This window comes from Mastigoproctus giganteus, chromosome 11 (assembly GCF_048544385.1).
Source record: "Mastigoproctus giganteus isolate SK-2022 chromosome 11, ASM4854438v1, whole genome shotgun sequence".
Classification (NCBI taxonomy): Eukaryota; Metazoa; Arthropoda; class Arachnida; order Uropygi; family Thelyphonidae; genus Mastigoproctus; species Mastigoproctus giganteus.
The window spans coordinates 82,097,367-82,119,182 of record NC_143585.1 but is presented as its reverse complement, the minus strand read 5'-3'; the positions used below and the strand labels follow the sequence as shown (position 1 = coordinate 82,119,182).

General features: G+C 39.0%; 1 protein-coding gene across 1 annotated transcript in view; it reads left to right on the top strand.

The window, feature by feature from the left end:
• The first annotated feature begins 352 nt into the window (after positions 1 to 352).
• Positions 353 to 21,816, top strand: part of LOC150078193 (G-patch domain and KOW motifs-containing protein-like) — a 167,089-nt gene continuing 145,625 nt past the window's right edge. The window contains exon 1 of the mRNA XM_090384635.1: positions 353 to 729. Within this exon, the coding sequence (XP_090240761.1) occupies positions 569 to 729 (161 nt within the window). The 5' untranslated portion in view covers positions 353 to 568. The remainder of the gene's footprint in view (positions 730 to 21,816) is intronic.

Below are 21,816 nucleotides of genomic sequence, written 5' to 3'. Positions count from 1 at the left end.
AACAGCGAGCCTTATATGCTTGCGTTGTGTGAACTTGACACGTGCGCTATATGGTTCGCAAGGCGTGTGTGATGGCTGCATTGGGGAGAGTAATAATATTGTGACTAGACTCTATATATTTTTTTTTCATTAGAGACACAAGAGCTGCCTTTACGACCACTGACAAACTTTACGGATTAAGCATTGGTAGTTATGGGTTGTAATACAAGTAGACCAGCTGGTGTGCCGCCGCCTAAAGAGCCGCGATGACTTTGGGCTGGATGTGGCGGGTTTCTTGATGATATCGCATAAATCTTTCACTTCGCAACCAGACGTGTTCTTGTGTGCATTGCTATAGAACTATTGCTCTGTACTTTTGATTTTTATAGTATAATAATCATTTTCGTTTATATATGTATATATGGTTAATTTAGTGGTCTTGGTTAATTTTTTCATTTAATCCTGCATTATTAATGAGCCATGTGGTGTATTTATCTTTCTATACCATGGTGTTTTGATGTGTGAAATTTAAGTTTGGTGCAGTTAGACCGACCGATCATTTATATCTGCATGTAGTTTTAAAGGGACAATGAGTAATAGGGTTGAAGATGAACGGAAAAACATTAGTTTCAAATTTATAAAAAAAATTGAGTTGCCTAAGTTTGGTGACAATGTACTGAATGAAGAGCCTATAGAAGACAGCAAGTCCGAGGGTTTTGAACCCGTGAAAGATACTACGACGATTTTAAGGTATATAAATCACATTTTATTTATAAATTTATTTACATTACTTCTAGCCGAAGTGTATATATACATTAATAAACAATGCTGCAAATTAGTTAGCTTTTCTCATACAAACAGCGAGTTTTTAAGTTTCGTTAAGGATTTGTTCTGTTTGGTTAAGGATTACAACAGAGATATGTACCTAGTAGGCTGTAGAATATAATTACCCCCACCTGTCTTCTTCAGGTTAGGTGCGTCGCTTTGCAGAGGTTGGCCGTCATCTTCGCAGTGGACGAACGTGAGGTCGAAGCCCTAAACAAACTCTCGTTACTCTGATCATACCACTCTCTGAGGTTTGCTGATCAATATTTCCTTCTTTTCCCTTGACTTCTTTTTCCATTGATCTTTCTCTGGATTATCAGTTGCAACATCTTATATTTGTCATTCCTCATCAAATGTCCAAAATATTTTAGCTTCCTCTCCTTAATGGTATTAGTTATTTCTGTCTTTTTCTTCATTCGTCTTGTGATCTCATTATTCTTTATCTTATCAGTCCCTGACACTTAACATTCATCTGTAACACCACACCTCAAAAGCATTTAACTTATTCTGGGTCTTCTTTGTCAGTGTTCGGGCCTCAGCTCCATAAAGGAGGACAAAAAAGACAAAACATCCTAATTTCTTGTTCTTAAAGGAAGCATAAGAACACAGTGTTATAGAAGATCCTTTATCTTAAGGAAGGCTGCACATGCTTGTTCAATTCTTGAGCATACTTCAGTAGAATAGTCCCAGTCCTCACCCAGCATTTATTCAAGTTAGCAATAACTTTTAACTCTTTCCATTTTTTTCATTAACGATTGTAATTTTTGTTTTGTTTTGTTTTCTTGATGTTTAATTTCAGACCAAAATTTTCACTTATTCTATTAACTCTATCCATTAATGCTTGTAAATCCTCAGAGCTGGCCAGCAATATAGTATCATCTGCATATCATATGTATTATATTGCCATTAATCTTTCTCCCTTCTGTACATCCCTCTAAAACTTCTTGAAAAATTTCTTCAGTATACACATTGAACAATATGTGATAGAATACAACCTTGATGAACTCCTCTCTTTTTCTATCTTTTCCGATTCTACTCCTTCTCTGCATACCTTTAATGGGTTGGCCAGCCCCCCCCCCCCTTAAGGGTGTGCACGGGTCCTGCGTGGGGATGGTGCAAAAAAAAAAAAAAAACTATGAGAACAGCTAATGACCCATCCCTCGAAGATGCCGTTTATTTGTAGTTCACACAGAGATGAAGTTTAGGAGAACTCATATCTGGATCTTTATTGTGTGAAAAGCTGCTGGATTTTAACAAAAAATGAGGCGATCCCTCAGATTTTAAAGCCAGTGATTTTATTTCTAAACTTATTAAACTTTTTTTTAGTCTCCAGAACAGTATATTTGATAAGTTCGAAAATCTGAACAAATCGAAAGTCTGAACTATCCCCAGTCCCAGTTAGTTTGGATTATCGACGCTCTGCTGTATTTGTTTTTCATCATAAAATGTTAGAACATAGCTGCAGTTTTTTTTAATTCTAAAATGTATTTTGTTATGTGTTCATTGATCATTACAAAATATATTAAAATACTCTTGACAATTATTTGTGTTCTGTTTTTTGGGGGAGGTAGGCACCAATATAACTTTGCACAACAATGTCTCATAAGCACATGGCATTCCTGGTTCTGGCTTTGAATTTCATTGATGAATGGAGGAATAGTATTAGTAATGGAGGCATGTGATGCAAGAAAGCAAGCATATGAGCTTATGTAGCATCAGCCAAAAAAATATATAAAAAAAATATATAAACATTTGTCCCGTTCCTCCTTGAATTTATTTAAGCTATCAACTTCCACAATGACAGATGGAAGTTTGTTCCAGCAATTAACCACCCACTGGCTAAAGGCAAATTTCCACACATCTATTCGACAACTGGCTTTCCTCAATTTGAATTTATGTTTCCTCAGGTTCGTAATCTGAGCAAGCAGAAGAATCCCATCAGAATTCAGTATGCTCAACCCATTCAAGGCCTTATACACTTCAATCAGATCACCTCGCAGGTGCCTAGTCTCCAGCCACTGCATTTTGCAGAACTTAAGCCTTTCTTGGTAAGAGGACCCCTTCGTTCCCCTTACCAATCTTGTTGCCCTTCTCTGTACATGCTTGTGCAACTCTACATACTTCCTAAAAATAACGGCACCTTTCCATCCTTTCCATGAAGGGTTAAATTGCTGGTCTGTGGTGGTGATTTCTGCTGAGGTCTTGTTTTTCTATTCCGCAAATGTCCCATGAACATATGTGTACAGAGTTTTTTCATTTTAAAGGAAACCATACATTAAGTGGTTTGAAAAATGCTAATTTTAATTTTGAAATTTTATACAGATGTATGTGAGTGAATCATTCTGTTATAAGTGGTGATGAAACAAATGCAGGTTCTGAAAATTGATCCTGCATTTGTTTACTAGTTCTTATTTTGTTGTTGAGCATTCCAAACATTTTTTCTGAAAAAGGTGGTGTGTAATAAGTCCACACCATATCATAGTTTGATAAGTAGTTTTTGAATGATTGGTAGCATTCATGGCAACACACACACACACACACACACACACACACACACACACACACACACACACACACACACACACACACACACACACACACACACACAGCTATTCTAAATCAGTGTAAATGGTGGAAAAATTAAACATCAAATTACAGTGAGTATTCTTCAAAAAAGTCAATAAGTAAGCTGGAACAGCAGTGTCAGTTGTTATGTGGGCATGCTTGTATGTAGAAGAATAAATAAAAAAAATCAGGCTTGAATGCATATTGCATTCTGGTGGTCTATGAACTCAATGAAATGGACAAAGGTGCAATAATGCAACTGACTACATAATTTTACCTATAACAAAAGCTATACCCTAAACTGTTTTTTCTCTGACAAGTTTCATTTCTGGTTATAGAAATGGTCAAAGTAATGTTATCTGGAGTTCTGCAAATCTCCATACCAAAATTAAGTTAACATCTTTAAGTAAATCTCACATCCCATACACTCTGTTCTCTGCCACATAGTGGTTCTTATATCTGGTCCCCCTTGACATGGGCACCTGGTGTGGTGAGGGGACTCCCAGTGATGCTGCTGAACTCCCAGTAATGCTCCAGTTAGCATCATCAGGATCCAACACCCACAGCCTAGGTTCCAGGCTAACATCATAGGAATATGGCATTTTTGCTGCACATTATGACCCATGTAAGTTTGGAAAGGGAGATACTGGAGGTTGAAGGGCCCAGCTTCAGCACACTACTTTGGCCCCTGCTTTGAGAAAAGATGAGTGGTCCTGGATGGCTCAGCCAGGATCAATTGGCTAGTGGGTTCCCCTGCATAGGTCAACCGCATCAATGCCATGCCCCTGCCTCATGGTCCAAGGGACAGGGTTCAATCTGGGTGGTCCTGGTGTCCCATTCCTGAGCACATTTATTGCTTTGCCAGGTAGTGGGCATCTCATTTTGGCTCTGTGGTGAGTGGGGAGCCTGGGCACTGAACCAAAACAAAATCTCCTTGAATCTTGATAAAATAATTTCTTCTGGTGCCCCAACCCAGTCCCTTTCTACAACCCAGACCCAGATAATGTCATTTCTGGAAAGGAAACAAAGAACTGAAGAAATATCAAGTCTAACACCTCGATTCCTGATAATTCACTCCACTAGTGAGAAGCCCTTAGGAAAAGTGTCACCCTTCTTTATCCAGAAGGGTTTGGATTGGGTGGCAGGCTGTCTTAAATCAGTCAAATGGCTTTGCTCAGGTGACATACTTGTAGAGACCAGAAGTGACAGACATTCAGAACAGCTCCTCTGAGCCACATCTATCGGGGGAATGCCTATCATGTTACCCCCTACAAGACACTTAACTCATGCTGTGGTGTCATCTCCAAATTGGATCTAATGGAAGTGTCTGAAGAGGAAATCTGTTCTGAATTAAAACCTCAAGGAGTGACAGCTGTGAAACAAATATTCATGTGTAGGGATGGAAAACTTCCCATGTTGAACATTAGGATGTGATGTTCCCACTAGAAACATCACATCCTAATGTTCAATTCAACAACATTTCCTAATTAAAGCTGGCTCTATCAACTGTCCAGTGCATCCATATGTCCCAAATCATTTCAGGTGCTTTTAAGTGCTAGAAATATGAACAATCACAAATGACCTGTTGTGGAGCCCTGCATGCACTTGATGTGTTGAAAAGGACCGTGAAACCACATCATGTTCAGCTACAAAACCCACCTGCATTAACTACCAGAGAGAACAACCTGCTTACTCACAGCAACCAGAGGTGGAAAGAATAAAAATAAATCCAAAAATTTAAGACAGAGTTGAACATATATCAGAGGCAAGAAAGCAGTCAAACCTATAAATACAAACAACCCTATCTATGTTCAGAAGGTAGCAGGGAGGTGCTCCATTGGAACTCAGACTGAAATTACGATCCCACCAACAGAGTCATTCAGTCCCACTGCATGCTACCAGTTTAAGTAAGTGTGGGTTAAGTTCAACTTAACCCACACAGAAGGATCAATCAGTTGCCACTACCATATGCATGGCGCACTATGGCCATAGTTGCCGATGCGCCCAATAAATTCCGAAACAAACAAACAAACAGTTGCCACTCCTGTATTTGTACCTCCTAACACTCCACCAGTAACAAAAAGAAATTGCTGGAGAAAAGAATAAGCCTGAAGTACTCCCTAGTTCCCATGAAGATGTGGAGGAGGAGGAGGTACCAGATTATTCAGTCTTGGAACTCTTTGTGGAAGAAGAAATGGACACAGGACAGCATCCATACATCCCCAAAAGAGAAGAATCGCAGACTGAGAAAAGTAAGCTCTCAGCATGTCAGAAGCCACCTGATGGACCCACCCAGCCAAAATAATGGCTAAATTCCTAGAATGGAATTGTTATGAATTCAGAAAAATACTGACATCTTGCAAAAGCATGGACCAGTTTGCTTTTGCTTGTAGGAGACATATTTGAAGCAAATGAAAACCCATCATTTCATAATACAGTGAAACTTCTCCTAACGGACACCTCTCTTTAACGGACATCTCTCTACAACGGACATTTTCAAATTCCCCAACTCTCCTCTATTGGTTTTAACGTGTTTTCAGCTTCTGTCTAGCGGACATTCTCTGTAACGGACATGGACAGGCAATCTGCACTGTTTCGTTTAGATTAGCACTTAATTTGATCTCCCAATAATGGACAGCAGGCAAGCTCATGGCCCTTTTTCTAGGAACGTTTCTTCCACGTATTGCCTCAATTGTGTGTTTATTTTCTATTTCCGATTCTCTGAATTTTATCAAGGTTTACGTCACGGTTCTAAACCCTTTGTCAAGAATCCCGGGGGGGGTGGATTTTGTCAGCCTTTCGTCTTTTGAGTTTGAGTTTTCAGTTTTGTTCAGTGTCGTGTGAAGTGCACAAAGTCGAACTCATTAATGCATATGATCGGCAAAAAAATAGTGTTCACAATCTTGCTGCAAAATTCAAAATCGGGAAGACGCAGGTAAACGACATCCTAAAGAAAAAAAATGAACTGCTCAAACAATTTTGGCAACACATAAATGATCAGGTTCAAAAATCATTCCCGAAAACTGTTGGACTTCAAATTGACAATGTTACGTATGAGTGGTTTTGTCGCGTATGTGCTAAACAAATTCCCATTAATGGGCCTATTATTAGGGAAAAGGCTTTGGAGGTTGCGAAATCTATGGGAGTAAATGAGTTCAAAGCTTCTGTGGGATGGCTAGACAAGTTCAAAACTCGGCATAAAATTTCTTGGAAAACCGTAAGTGGTGAAGGTCCACTCTGTTACAACCACAGGATCTGTTGATACTGGGGTTGTAACAGAGTAGACCATCAAATTGGAAGATTTATGTTGTGATTTTGAAGATAAGGATATTTACAACTGTGACGAAACAGGGTTGTTTTTTAAAGCTCTTCCTGAAAAAACAATGAGTCTAAAAAACGAAAAGTGCCAGGGCAGAAAAATTTCTAAGGAACGCTTGACTGTACTATTGTGTACAAATATGCTGGGAGACTTTGAACAACCTCTTGTTATAGGAAAACCACAAAATCCTCGTTGTTTCAAGAGCATAAAGTTGAATCTTTTGAATGTTGACTGAAAGTCTAATAAAACAGCGTGGATGACACGAGATATCATGAGCGAATGGATAAGTCACTTTAACCAAAACATGATTCGTCAAAACAAAAAAATTATTCTTTTCATGGATAATGCTGCATCTCACCCACACATTGAATTGTATCATTCAAATCGTTTTTCTGCCACCAAACACATCTGCAGAGTGTCAGCTCGTGGATCAAGGGATAATAAAAAATTTTAAACTTCACTACAGAAAACGTGTTTTAAGGCATCTCATTGCAAACATGAACGATGTAACATGTGCGAATGACCTTGCAAAGACACTCAGCATCCTAGATGTGATTCAATGGATTTCCTCTTCAGTAAACGCAATTAGAAAACAAACTGTCGTGAACTGTTTTGTAAAGTCTGGCTTCTCAAACGCAAAAATTGAAGTTGTGAACAGCAATGTGGAGCACCAAGAAGAACAAGAACTTCAATATCTATTGATAATGTACGATACTTCCGCTACAAGTGACCCTGGCTACAAAGATATAGACTCGAACCGCACTATAGAAGATGGTGCTCTAGATATCAATGACATTATCATCGATATTTTTCAAGAAGTTCCTCATGAGGATGAAGAAATGGAAGGAGGTCATTCTGTCAAAGAATATATTAACGACGAACCACCAATGAAAATAGAAGTGCTCATACAAATCAACCGTTTAAAAATATTTTTCGCCACTGAAGAAGATACTGAAGGACTTTCGATGGTTTCTTCACTCCAAACAAATGTTGAAAACAAAATTATCAGCCGGAAGAAGGTGCAGAAGAAAATAAGTGATTACTGTATGTATTTTTCTTAAGATAAAGTCATAATATGCATAGCACAATTGTATGTATATTATTTACAAAAGTATTGTGCAAAATCTGTATATAATTTAATTTTAATTTTACATTAAACGTTTAACAATTTTTCTTTATCTCTTGTGTATGTAATTGTATATTATTTACAAAAATATTGTTCAAAATCTGTATATATTTTAATTTAATTTTACCTTAAACGTTTAACGATTTTTCTTTCTTTCTTTTTTTTTTCTCCCTCAGACTTCTTGTTAGCGGACACTTCTCTCTAACAGACACATTTTCGTTCCCCATGGCTGTCCGTTAAAGGGAAGAATTCCCAGTTCTGTCCTTATCATACATAAGGACAGAACTGGGAATGGACCTACCCATTCCTCCTCTTGTGGGCAACCAGACCCCATTCCAACCTGTGCCACTTTCCACTAACTTAATCGTGTGCAGTAAAGCAGTAGCAATTTGCCTTAAGGTTGGGTTTTTATTAACAGTCTGTTTTGATTTATTTTCCACCTGGGACTGACATCTTCCAGACAGACCTTGATGATATCATTGTGCAGATGCTCATTCCTATCTTACTCCTTGGACATTACACCCTATGGGGTTAGTGTCGACATTAATGGCAGGGGACGTGGCATAGAACATATGCTCACCAACAATGAGCTTTCCTTCCTAAATATCGGAACTAGCACCTTTTTCCAGACACTTACCCATACATTCTCTGTTCTTGATCTTTCTTTCTGATCTGCCTTCTCTACTCCCTTCATTTGCTTGGGAGGTACAGGAGAATCCCTATGAAAGTGATCACTACCCTGCTTAGTGGGGCACTGTGTCTTCCTTTTAGGGTACTGAGGTGGAGGATTGATCATGCTGACTGGATTACCTTCTTACATCTGGCAGAGTTTAATATCACTCCAGTCAGCGAGCAGCCTTTCAATGATGCAGTAGCGTACATCACAGAAAACGTCTACTCGGTTCCCACCATTTCCCAAACCTTTGTGCAGTAGAGAAAACAAAGCTTGAGGGATATTTTGAAGATGCCCTACATTGGCTAATCTCTCAGCATTTAAATGTGCATGCACTAAAGCTCACTACATACACCATCAGAGCCGGAAGGAATCGTGAATCCACTTTGCATCTGCTATTACCCTGTCAACCAGCACTAAAGCTGTCTGGGACAAGGTCCGAGACAAAATCTGGAAAATGAAAGGAAAATATACATCATATTCTTCATCAGTCCTGGAACATAATAGATGTGTTATTGCAGACCCAACTGCAGTAGCCAATGCTCTTGGAGATACCTTTTCTACAACCTCTTCATCATCTTCTTACTCCCCAGAATTCCTTTTTTTTTTTTTATGAAAACCCCAAACACGAGAGGTATTAGAACCTACAGTACTTAGTACTGTGTTTGGGTTGGAGGTTGAGAAGACGAAAGGAGATATTTGTTGACATTAGACTTGAACTTCTGTAGACTGTAATATTCAGGAAATACGTATGAAGGAAGGTTGTTCCAGAAATTGGCAGCTGAATGAATAAACGAGGAAGATGAAAAGTTGGTTCTGTGAGTTGAAGTTGGAACCGTAAATGGATGTTGGGTGGTGGCGGCAAGTGTTCGGACTGTTTTAAAAGAGTGGGAATTATAGAAGCCAATTCAGAAGAACAGTGCCCATGGAAGTATCTGTTGAAAAGGCATGCAGCAGAAACAGTACATCTATGAGACAGCAAGTGGAGAGACTCTGTTCCTGGTCCCGAAACAAAAATGAAAAACAGCCAATTAACTTAGATCTAAGGATTCCCTTCCTTACAATAGGTCTTTTACTATACAAGAGTTAAAAACAGCTCTAACTCTTACAAAGGCAAGTGCTTTTGGATAAGATCCAGTCCAAAAACATCGCATCTTATCCATTATGAAATGATCACTACCACAGAAAAATCCACGAACCACCTGTTCTTTCTGTATATTAAAATCTTCCTAGAGGAGAAGTTTCCAGATTCTTGACAAAACAAAATCTTTCTTGCCTTTCCCAAGCCAGGAAAAGATCCCAAAGTCCCAACAAACTACTGACTAGGATCCTGTGCTCTGACTAGCACAGGATCCTGGAGAGAATGATCAATGTCTGCCTTATATGTATTTGAAGGCAAATGGGCTCTTCTCCAGAGGTGCAGTGTGGCTTCCGAAGGAACCGGTCCACTCTGGACCGTTTAATTAGACTGGTAAAATCCATCTGGGATACTTTCCTAAAACTGGAATATCTGGTGTCTGTATTTTTTTATATGGAAAAATTGTATGACACAATTTGGAGATTTGGCATCTTAAAAGACATAAACTCAGTCTTAGTGGGCATCTACCTGTTTTTATTAAAAATATTTTAGCCAATTGGTCTTTCCAAGTTCATGTAGGATCCTCACTCTCTCATCTCTTTTTCTAAGAGGAGGGAAAGGGGCTACCTTAAGGATCAGTATTCAGTATGCTTTTTGTCATCAAAGTAAATGCCACACAGAACAGCTTACTCCAACTGTAAACAGCACCACCAATGTTGATGAGAAAATGACTTTAGCATTATTTTCTGAGTCATACAACATGAAGGTTGTATTTAGCATTATTTTCTGAGTCATACAACATGAAGGTTGTATGACTCAGAAAATAATGCTAAAGTCATTTTCTCATCAACATTGGTGGTGCTGTTTACAGTTGGAGCAAGCTGTTCTGTGTGGCATTTACTTTGATGACAAAAAGCATACTGAATACTGATCCTTAAGGTACCCCCTTTCCCTCCTCTTAGAAAAAGAGATGAGAGAGTGAGGATTCTACATGAACTTGGAAAGACCAATTGGCTAAAAAAATTTTAATAAAAACAGGTAGATGCCCACTAAGACCGAGTTTATGTCTTTTAAGATGCCAAATCTCCAAATTGTGTCATACAATTTTTCCATATAAAAAAATACAGACACCAGATATTCCGGTTTTAGGAAAGTATCCCAGATGGATTTTACCAGTCTAATTAAACAGTCCAGAGTGGACCGGTTCCTTCGGAAGCCACACTGTACCTCTGGAGAAGAGCCCATTTGCCTTCAAATACATATAAGGCGGGCATTGATCATTCTCTCCAGGATCCTGTGCTAGTCAGAGCAATAGAGCAGTAGTTTGTTGGGACTTTGGGATCTTTTCCTGGCTTGGGAAAGGCAAGAACGATTTTGTTATGTCAAGAATCTGGAAACTTCTCCTCTAGGAAGATTTTAATATACAGAAAGAACAGGTGGTTCGTGGATTTTTCTGTGGTAGTGATCATTTCATAATGGATAAGATGCGATGCTTTTGGGCTGGATCTTATCCAAAAGCACTTGCCTTTGTAAGAGTTAGAGCTGTTTTTAACTCTTGTATAGTAAAAGACCTATTGTAAGGAAGGGAATCCTTAGATCTAAGTTAATTGCAACTGCAACAAGCCCTCAATTGTTTTAATTCTTGGGCACTTGCTAATGGATTTAGGTTCTCGCCTCAAAATGCCGATGGCCACAGAAGCCGATGCGCCAACAACTACCAAATCAAAATGCTGTTTGCGTACATTTTTGCCATAAGCCTAATCTTCATCCTGAACCTGAATTGAGGCTCTGACAAAATGTAGGCGCCTCCGTAGCCAGGTGGGAAGGAGCAGCAGTGCGTAGCACACGCTTCTTGATTAGACCGGGGTTCGAGCCCGTCACCACCAAATATGGAGGATGCGGAAAGGTCAGGGAATGACCGCTGCACTGGAGCAATATGGCCTTAGTTGCTGATGCTTCTAAAAACCTAAATAACAAATAACAATCTGACAAAATGTTATTCCAGTAGTGATAAATACAAAATTCTTGGGACTTGTATTTGATAAAAATTTGACCTTTCTCAGACATATCTGTCAACTCTGTACAAAGTGCACAAGAAGCTTGAATGTTCTCTATGCTCTGGCCTCTACATCTTGGGATGTGGACTGATGCACCTTACCACGCATCTACCATGCACTTGTGCGATCTAAACACGATTACTGGTCCCAGGTATATGTCCCAGACAGAAACAGTGTACTTTGATGGCTGGACCTGATCCATCATTGGGCTATCCATATTGCTATTGGAGCATTTCAGGCATCTCCTATCCAAAACCTCTATGTAGAAACAAATGAAGAATCATTATCACTCCAACATGAGCAGTTGTCTCTAAAGTATGCTTTAAAACTAAAATCCCTGCCAGACCATCCTATATGGACATCAGTTTTTCAGTCGCATTGGGAAATTTTGTGTCACGCCTGCCAGACTGCCAGTTGTCCTTTCGGTATTCGTGTCTAAGAGTTACTCAGTCATCCTTTTAGTATTCGTGTCTAAGAGAGTAACATCATGGTAGACAAGGTTTCCCAACCACCAAATCAATCCCTTCCACCCTGGCATGCTCAAATACCAACATGTGACTTTTCCTTACGAACTGGGTGGCACCTCCTTAGCCAGGTGGGTAGGAGCAGCGGTGCGTAGCACACACTTCTTGATTAGACTGGGGTTCGAGCCAGTGACCATCAAATACGGGGAATGTGGAAAGGTCAGGGAATGACCACTGCATATCCCCAGAGCAATATGGCCTTAGTTGCTAATGCTCCTAAAAACCAAATAACAACAACCTTATGAACTGGGCAAAGTATGATGCTCCTTCATCTGTCTACCTGCAGCTCTATTCAGCACACTGAGCTGAACATTCTGACTTCTTGCCAGTCTACACAGATAGCTTGAAGTCGGAATCGTATGTAGGATCTAGTATCTGAGCAGATTCTCCCCGAATGCAATATATTTACTGTTAAACTGCACGGTATGGAGTTATCCTTGGACCACATCAGTAATTGCCAGCACCACTACTTCAGTATATACTCCGATTAATTGAGTGTCTTGTAGACTTTTTATTATTATTAGCCATATGATACAAGGAAGACTGAGGCTTATGCTGCACCAACCAAAAAAAAAAATTTTTGAGTTACTCTGAGAGAGAGAGAGAGAGAGAGAGAGAGAGAGAGAGAGAGAGAGAGAGAGAGAATGAATCACCAAGAAAGAGAATGATGATGATATCCAGCTCGGGACCTTGGGTGTGCCAAGCCCATACTCACCAGATGTGAGCTGGTAACTTTATCATCAATGAGATATATCTCTCATCCAGTCCTATCTCAAGTTCAGCAGATGATTCACTCTCTCTCAGAGCATGAATGTGATATCTGCTACTTTTATCTATCCGATTGAGCCTCATGCACTCAGTGAGATGCTTTTAAATTTTTAATATTAATATTTAGAAATATATATAGTATTGAGCATTTATTATTACTTTTATTATTTTTTACTGCAGTATATATATTTACATATTTTTGACATTGTAATCTTTCTGAAAAGTTACAAAAAACATTTTTTCTCCTTTTATTCTATGGCGTGGTAATGGCACATCATAGCCCCAGTCATGTGCCAGTATATTCTAAACCAAACCATTCGTCCTTGAGGTTGTCACAGACATTCTCTCAGACATGCCGGACAAGCTGTACTTGTTACCTGGGAGTCTTAAATGCTGATGGAACTGATATTCAGGTGACATTGAAGTCAAGTGGACCCAATTTCAGCAAAGTACAGATGGTCTGTGACAGCCAAATCCTCTGCTTGCACCTTCACGATGGTTAAACTGTTAGTAACACTGGGTATAACCACCATGCACATGCACACTGTGGGTGACCACCCAGGTGTGAACCAACGTAAGTAGGGGTCAAGGTGTGGCGCCCACACCACATGGAGGAATGCCACCCCTCTGTGTTACCAGGCAATACTAGGTGGTAGATTACTCTCTTCAACTGGTGAAATACCACCACTTTGCATATTGGAGGCTTGAAGTGGTGGAACCCATGTTTAGTCTCCAGAGCTAAGTTCTGGTCAACCCTTCCCCATCTCTTCCATCATGCAGTATGACTGATGACTTTCGAGGTTATGACGAACATTATGGCGAGATCTAATCTTCCTTACATTTCGAGGGTACAGCTCTAAAACAGTATTTGCAAGCTAGCCGCTAGTTAGTACACCGGACCGAACCTATTGGTAACTCTTTAGGAGGCTTCCAGATCAGCTAGTGTATAATCTTGCTACCTTTACTCTGCCAGATAATGACTAGAGGAAGTCCGAGTAGTGTGTATGCAGGGGACATTGTCAAGGCCATGTTATGTCAAGGATCTGGGTATATTCTTACCATATGTATGCCATATCCAAAAATTTCATTACTTCATACAGCATGCCCCCCCCCCACTTTTTCTTACCATCGAATACACCATAAATTGTCAAACTAATAGAGTAAGCTTATCTGTGAAAAAATCTAAACCTCCCAAACACTTGCTAGTTCATTTCACAAATACACGTGGTCTCAATTCTAATCTCAACGATGTCCATTTCCACTTGCAGTCTGCCTTCTGACAGAATCTCAGTTATTGGTTGATTCAACTACTGCTCATCTCAGTTGCCCAAATTATTCGCTGTATGATTCCTTTCGCCTCAAAGGTGGTACTTGTGCATATGTCCGTTCTGATATTCCCTGTCAGAGACTTGGTAATTTGGAATCTCGTTTCGATCTTCTCTGGCTTAAAATCTCTCCACCTCATTGTGTAAAATTCATCTGTGGCAACTTGACTTTCTCCAGTCCAACTTTCCTAACAGTGTGATAATTTTCCTTCGTGATTTTAATGCTCACAACTAAAGCTGACTTCCATTTTCTAGTCACACTGACCCAGCATTCTTGTAGATAAATGAACAATGAACAGATTGTTCATTTATCTACAAGAATGCTGGACAATCCTAACCATACAGCCAACACGCTTGATCTTTTTCTCACAAACAACCCTTCTAAGTACACGGTTGAAGTGAGTGGTCTGTTAGGCACCTCAGATCACAACTTGGTGATTGTCTCTTCTCCAGTGGAACCTTTATCTCATGGCTGTTCCCAACCTCGTATTGTTTGGCATTACAAGAATGCAAAATGGGATGACCTGCGAGATTTCTTTTCTTCTTTTCCTTGGTCGGATTACTGTTTCAAAACTTCTGATGTCACTGTTTGCTCAGATCGTGTCAGTGAAATTATTCTTGTAGAAATGGAATACTTTATTCCACACTCCGCTTTAAAATCTCGTCCTTTATCTAAACCTTGGTTTTCCAATAAATGTGCTAAGGCTGTTCAAGAGAAGAACATTGCATATCGTAATTGGCTTGTTTCCAAATCATCAAATTCATTTTCTGCCTACACCAAAGCTCGCAAAAATTGTAAAGCAGTTATTAATCAGTCCAAACTAGATTTTGAACAGGCTAAGAGTAGAAAACTTGCTTCTTGCCCTAATGGTAGCCAAACATTGCCAAAGCTATTGGCCAGATAGTTGTGTTGTCATTTCAGCCAAATATAAAGCTGACCTGTAGCATCCCATTTTTCTTCCAACTCCTGTATCAGTGATCTTGGTAAAACACCTCTCACCATTCCCAACATTCTCCATTCAGTGCGTGCTGTGGTTTTCTGTCAAAAGGATGTCAGAAGGATTTTGACGAATCTTGTTGCTAAGAAAGCTCCAGGTCCTGATGGTATTTCTCCACTTGTTCTCAAAACCTGTGCTTCTGAACTTACTCCTGTTCTTTGCTGCCTTTTTTCACGTTCTTATTCCAAAGGTGTTTTTTTTCCTTCTGCTTGGAAATTTGCTCATATCCAGCCAGTTCCTAAAAACGGTGACAAATCCCTCCCATCCAATTATCATCACATTGCAGTTACTTCTCTTTCTAAAATAATAGAGAAATCAATTAACCGCCAACTATTAAACTGCCTATAAACCTTCTGTCTGATCAATGATCGCCAGTATGGATTCCGTCAGTGTCAATCCACTGGTGATATTCTGGCTTATGTTACCCATTTATGGACAAATTCAATGGAAAAGTATGGGGAAACACAGGCAGTTGCTCTTGACATCTCAAAGGCTTTCGATCGTGTTTGGCATATGGATTCCGTCAGTGTCGATCCACTTCTGATATCCTGGCTTATGTTACCCATTTATGGACAAATAAATGCTAATTGCTCTTGACATCTCAATGGCTTTCAATCGTGTTTGGCATAAAGATCTCCTAAACAAACTTCCATCTTATGGTTTGCCAACTGTTTTTTGCAATTGGTTGTTCAGTTTTCTCTCTGATCGCTGACTGAGGGTGTTGGTAGATGGCTCTCTGTCTTCTAACTTTTCCACTAATGCTGATGTCCCCCCAAGGTTCAGTTCTTTCCCCCACTCATTTCCTTTTGTATATTAATGACCTTCCATTGACTGGAAATTCTATCCATAGTTTTGCCGACGATAGCATGTTACATTCTACTTTCCATCTTGAGAAACCTTGCCCTGCTCAATCAACTTCAACTTCTCGAATATCTGCTCCCAATTCCTTAAATGCCGATCTCCAGGTAATTAGTATTAGTAATGGCCGCATGGTGCAAGAAAGCCTATGGCTTATGCTGCACCAGCCAAAAAAAAAAATAAATAATAATAAATAATAATAGAAATGGAAATTAAACCTATCATCCTATGCGTTTCCATCGCCCGAAGGTACTATTCAGATGACCTTTGAATTTCCCCAAATTGTCAACCTCTATCACCCATGTAGGCAACTTATTGCAGTAATTTATAACTCGCTGGCTAAAATAAAACTTCCTGCAGTCCAATCTAAACATTTCCCCCTTAACTTAAATTTATGTCCCCTAGTTCTAGCATCATTAATATAATCTTGAAAATTTCATCCTCATTCATTTTACTGATGCCTCTCACACGAAATTATTCCCTAATTCCAGCTCGTGGGTGACCCTTTCAAAATAGTGAACCAGATTTGTTAAACATGATTTTCCCTTTACAAAACCATGCTGAGTATCCTTGAGAATTTCAATTCGATCCAGATGATCCTGAATTCCACCCTTGATCATTGCCTCCATGATTTTCCCTACCACGGAAGTCAGACTGACAGGTCGATAATTTCCCACTTCACTCTTAGAGCCACCCTAAGCCACCCTAATTCTCCAGTGGGGTAAAGACAACTTAGTTGATTTCAATCCTTCTAAAACTCATTCTTGTCTTATATCTCGCAAAAAGGATTCTTCTGCTCATATGCTTATCTTTGGTGACACTCCAGTTTCTAGGCAAAATTATGTATCTCTTTTGGGGATTACCCTGACTTCTAATCTCTCTTGGCACAAGCACATTACAAATATTGCTTCCTCTGCATGCAAAAATCTTGGTTTTCTCTTTCGCTCTCTGCATTACTTTTCTTCCAAACAGCTGTTCTCTGTACAAATCGCAAATCCGCCCTACCATGGAATATTGTTCCCACATCTGGGGTGGTGCCCCTAAAACCTCTCAGGCTTCTAGATTCCATTCAGAAGAAGTCAGTTAGGTTAATTAATGACTCCTCTCCACTTGCTGTCTCATAGATGTACTGTTTCTGCTGCATGCCTTTTCTACAGATACTTCCATGTGCACTGTTCTTCTGAATTGGCTTCTATAATTCCAGCTCTCTCTCTTTCAAAACAGTCTGAATGTGTGCCGCCACCAGCCAACATCCATTTACTGTCCAGCTTCAAACTCACAGAACCAACTTTTCATCTTCCTCGTTTATTCATTCAACTGCTGTTTTCTGGAACAACCTTCCTTCGTACGTATTTCCTGAAAATTACAGTCTACAGAAGTTCAAGTCTAATGTCAACAAATATCTTCTTTCGTCTTCTCAACCTCCAACCCAAGCACAGTACTAAGTACTATAGGTTCTAATACCTCTTGTGTTTGGGGTTTTCATAAAAAAAAAACATTATATCTGCACTTTATTAATGCATGTAGTCAGTGTTGATTATCAGAACAAGAGCTTTGTCTCATTGCCTCTGTCACATTGTGAAAGTTCCAGTCAATATATGGGCTATTAAATTGCCCATTATAAGACATTCTGATTTACTGACACACTATATTTATCTGTATAGTTGCTTGTTATGCTTGTCACAGTTTTTTAGCCTATAATGCACTCCTACTCTCATTTTTGTTTTCTTGGTGCTTATATCACATCAAACTAACTCAGTATTGCACTGGTCACCTATTAAATGGATGCGCTGCCTTAAATTTTGTTTCTTAACTAGAGCATCACTCCCCCTTCTGACCTTTTTGTACACTTTGTGGTCCTGTTCACATTCTGCATCCATTGTCTAGGGTACAACATGTTTTCAATATTCCTACAATGGCTTCATATGATGATTTCAGCAATTCATCAAATTTATTCATTGTGCTCATTTTATTAGTGTTCATGGATAATCATGCACCTGTTTTTACTGTTAGTAATCCTAACACAGCCCATGCATTTTCTTTTTTCAGAGAACCCCAGGCAGGCTTCAAAATCCCCAATATTTTGCTTTCTGTGCTGCTCCATGTATCAATAGAAGCAATGCATGAATGACTTATACCTCTGTCTGTGGCTGCTATTTATCTATTAGTCTGTGTATCCCCCTTCCAAGCTAGCAGTTTTATGATCTACTTAACACTGTCTGAGAGCATCAGGAAATATTTGTGCATGCTATCTATTTAAGCATATCCCATCCCTGTAAAAACTCCTGTTAACAACACAGACCATGCTAAGAAAAATTCTACTTCATAGGCCTTGCACAGTCTCTCCAGTTTTGAAATGATTGACAAGGCTTCATCATGTATGCCTTCCTATTGTGTCTGGGCAGAATTGCAGATAATTTCAATCCTAACTCACAACTTTTTCTTAACATTGCCCTATACTTTTCAAGTAAATCATCAGATCTTTTGATATCATTATGGTCGAGAGAAGTGCTACAGGTGCATCAAGGCCACTCGTTAGGTCCCTCCTCTTTCTTTATGTATATCTTTCACATGCATAATTCATTGTGCCAGCTGCTGGAAGAAAAGATGGTCATTTTTAAACCAAAAGTTTTTTACTGGGTAGATTGTAACCTTCCCCCACAATGTGTATATTTTAAATATGTTTAAATTACTGCACTAATTTCTCTTAAAATAGTTAGAAACAAATATAATTATAATCGTTTACAGAATTCCAAAAATTATGATGTATAGTATTGTCGTAGTGTTCTTTTTATTTTTGCATTTGCTTTAGCACAAATCCTTTGATTGAAAGGGTTTGTGCTGAAGATATGATTTCATTAAAAACTCTCCTAATGTCATCACAAGTGTAAAGGTCTTTTAGAAATAGCAGTAGTAGAGGCAAGTCATACAAGAAAGTAAGCTTATGTAGCATCAACCAAAAAAAAACACTACACACTTCTCCTCTCCATACCCTTCAAGAATTTGTCTAATTCTTCCACGAATTTATTCAGTCCCACTTCCACAACAGATGGAAGCCTGTTCGCAAACTTTCGCACATCTATCCTGCAACCATCTTTCCTCAACTTAAATTTATGTCCCCTCATTTGTATACTCGGTTAGGATAGGAGGAGGAGGAGGAAGAATGCCATTCACATTTAGCTTACTCAATTCATTCAAGACCTTAAACACCCCAATCAGATCACCCTGTGGATGCCTAGTCTCCAGAAGCTGCACTTTGCAGAACTGAAACTCTTTCTAGGTAAGAGCACCGTTTGATTCCCTTTGCCAATCTTGTTGCCCTTCTCTGCTACCATTCCAGCAGATCTTCATCCTTTGTAAAGTGAGGCCTTCAGACCTGTATACAATACCCAAGATGTGGCCTAACATGACTTTGTACAAAGGGATAATCACCTCCTTATCCCTTCAAGCAAAGTTTCTATATATCATTGAAAAATATTCTGGTAACATGTCTGCACTGCTCATAGAATTTCATATCTGACTGCACAGTTAACCCCAGCTCTCTTTTAATTTTCCACTACTCTGAGATTACTGCTATCCATATGCAGTACATTGCATTTGTCAATGTTAAACTTCATCTGCCATTTCTCAGCCAATTGACCCAGTTTTCTTAGATCTTGTTCCAGTAGATCACCCAGATTACTGTCATTAACCAACCTGTCAACCTTTGTATTATCTGCAAACTTTGACATTAAGCCTGGTATACCTTCTTCAGTATCATAATAAATATTGAAACCAACAAAGGGCCTGCACTGAACCTTGGAGGACTCTACTGATAACATTAGTCCATCAACAGCAGTGCCCATTGATAACTACTCTGTCTTCTTCCACTTAATCATTCCTTTATCCGTAGCAGTAACTTGCCCTTAATGTGACATTGCTCCAGTTTATACAGCATTCTTTATGAGCAACAGTATCAAAAACCTTCCAGAAATCAAGTATATGATATCAAAATTATTTTTTGCATCCAGTTCCTTAGGCACTGCATCATAGTAATCTATCAGATTGGATAGACAAGACTGCCTTAACAAATCCATGCTGTGACTGCAGTAATGTATGTCTGTACAGATGGTCCTGCATTACTTCTTTAACCATAGACTCCTTTATTTTCCCCAGAACAGATGTTAAGCTAACAGGTCTGTAATTACTCATGTCATCTTTTGATTCCCCTGTATTAATTCGGGATACATTCACACATCTCCAGCCCATAGCAACCTCCCATGAACTGAATCCAAGGATACCCTTATAATTATGGCTAAAAGCTTGCTTATCTACTTTGCTGTCTCTCTTAATATGATTGGATAGTCCCACCCACCCACCCACCCACGTGCCTTATTTATGTTCAGCTTCAACAATTCCTCTTCCACTTTTCTTTCAGTTACCAAAAAGTCATGTAGCTCACCATTGAAGTTTGTTAAACTTCTGGTATCCCCCCCCTAAATAATTCCTCATGTGTAAATGTTGATGCAAAATACCTGTTCAGTTTGTCTGAAACTTGAGCAGGGTCATCAACAGTTAACCCATTGGCATCAAGTGGCCCAATGTGATTCAGTCCCCTCCTTCTACTCATAATATAAGCATAAAGTGTTTGCTGCTGTTCTTTTCATTCTTTTCCAAAAGCTTCTCATAATATGTCTTATCTTGCCTAACCTCCTTTGTGACTTGATTACAGACTAATTTATTTATATCATAGGCTTCTGTATCACCTAATAATTTATATGCATCATATGCATTTGTTTTCTCTGCAATAAGTCTCATCAGTCGAAATGACATCCATTTGGAGCTAAACCTTGAACAGTATTTCTTTAAAACTCTGAGAGCACTGTAGTCATCCTTGCAAAAGCCTTTCCCTTTACCCTTGATAGTAGTTATGTCTGTAATTAAATTCCACATTAGTACTTTGTGATTACTGCAACCCAGCAGGTCTTTTACCTGCAGATTTTTAATGGATGTAGAATCACTGCTGATAACCAGATTAAAAGTATTGCTTCTTCTTGTTGCCTCTCTAACATTCTGCTGTAGAAAACAGTTATTCAAGAACTGTCAAAAGTCTTGCTGGTGTGTGAGCGACCAAAGCCATAAATTCTAGTCAACATCTTGAAAGTTAAAATCCCTTATTATAAGACATTCTGATTTACTGCCCCCTCTATTTTGCTATAATTTATATGCATTGCAATATAATTTCTTTTGACTTATGTGAATCATGATCAGAAGGAGTGGCTGTAGGAGGAGTACATTATAGCATGAATGTGTAGTGTAGAAGCCACTGAGTGACCTAGAAGTGCCTGTAGATTTTCTCTCGACCATTGTACCAATGTGTACAACAGTATCACCTTTTATGTGCATAAGAGATGACACCGTAGCCTGTTTTTTTTTTTTTTTTTTAACTATCCATTTTACAAATCATATTTCTAGCTTTTCTGACAGTAGAGTCTTCGATAATAGCTACCTTAAGTAATAGTAATAGTATTCGCTATATAGTGCATGGAAGCCACAGTCTTTTGCTGCTCTGACAAAAAAAAACCAAAAAAAAAAACCACGTAGATAAGAAAATACAAATTATATGATTCCCTACTTACACAGTTAAATGATCCAGTTGACCTTCGAATTTATTCAAACTGTTAGCCTTAGCTACCTGTGAGAGCAACTTATTCCAACAATCAACAACTCACTGGCTAAAAG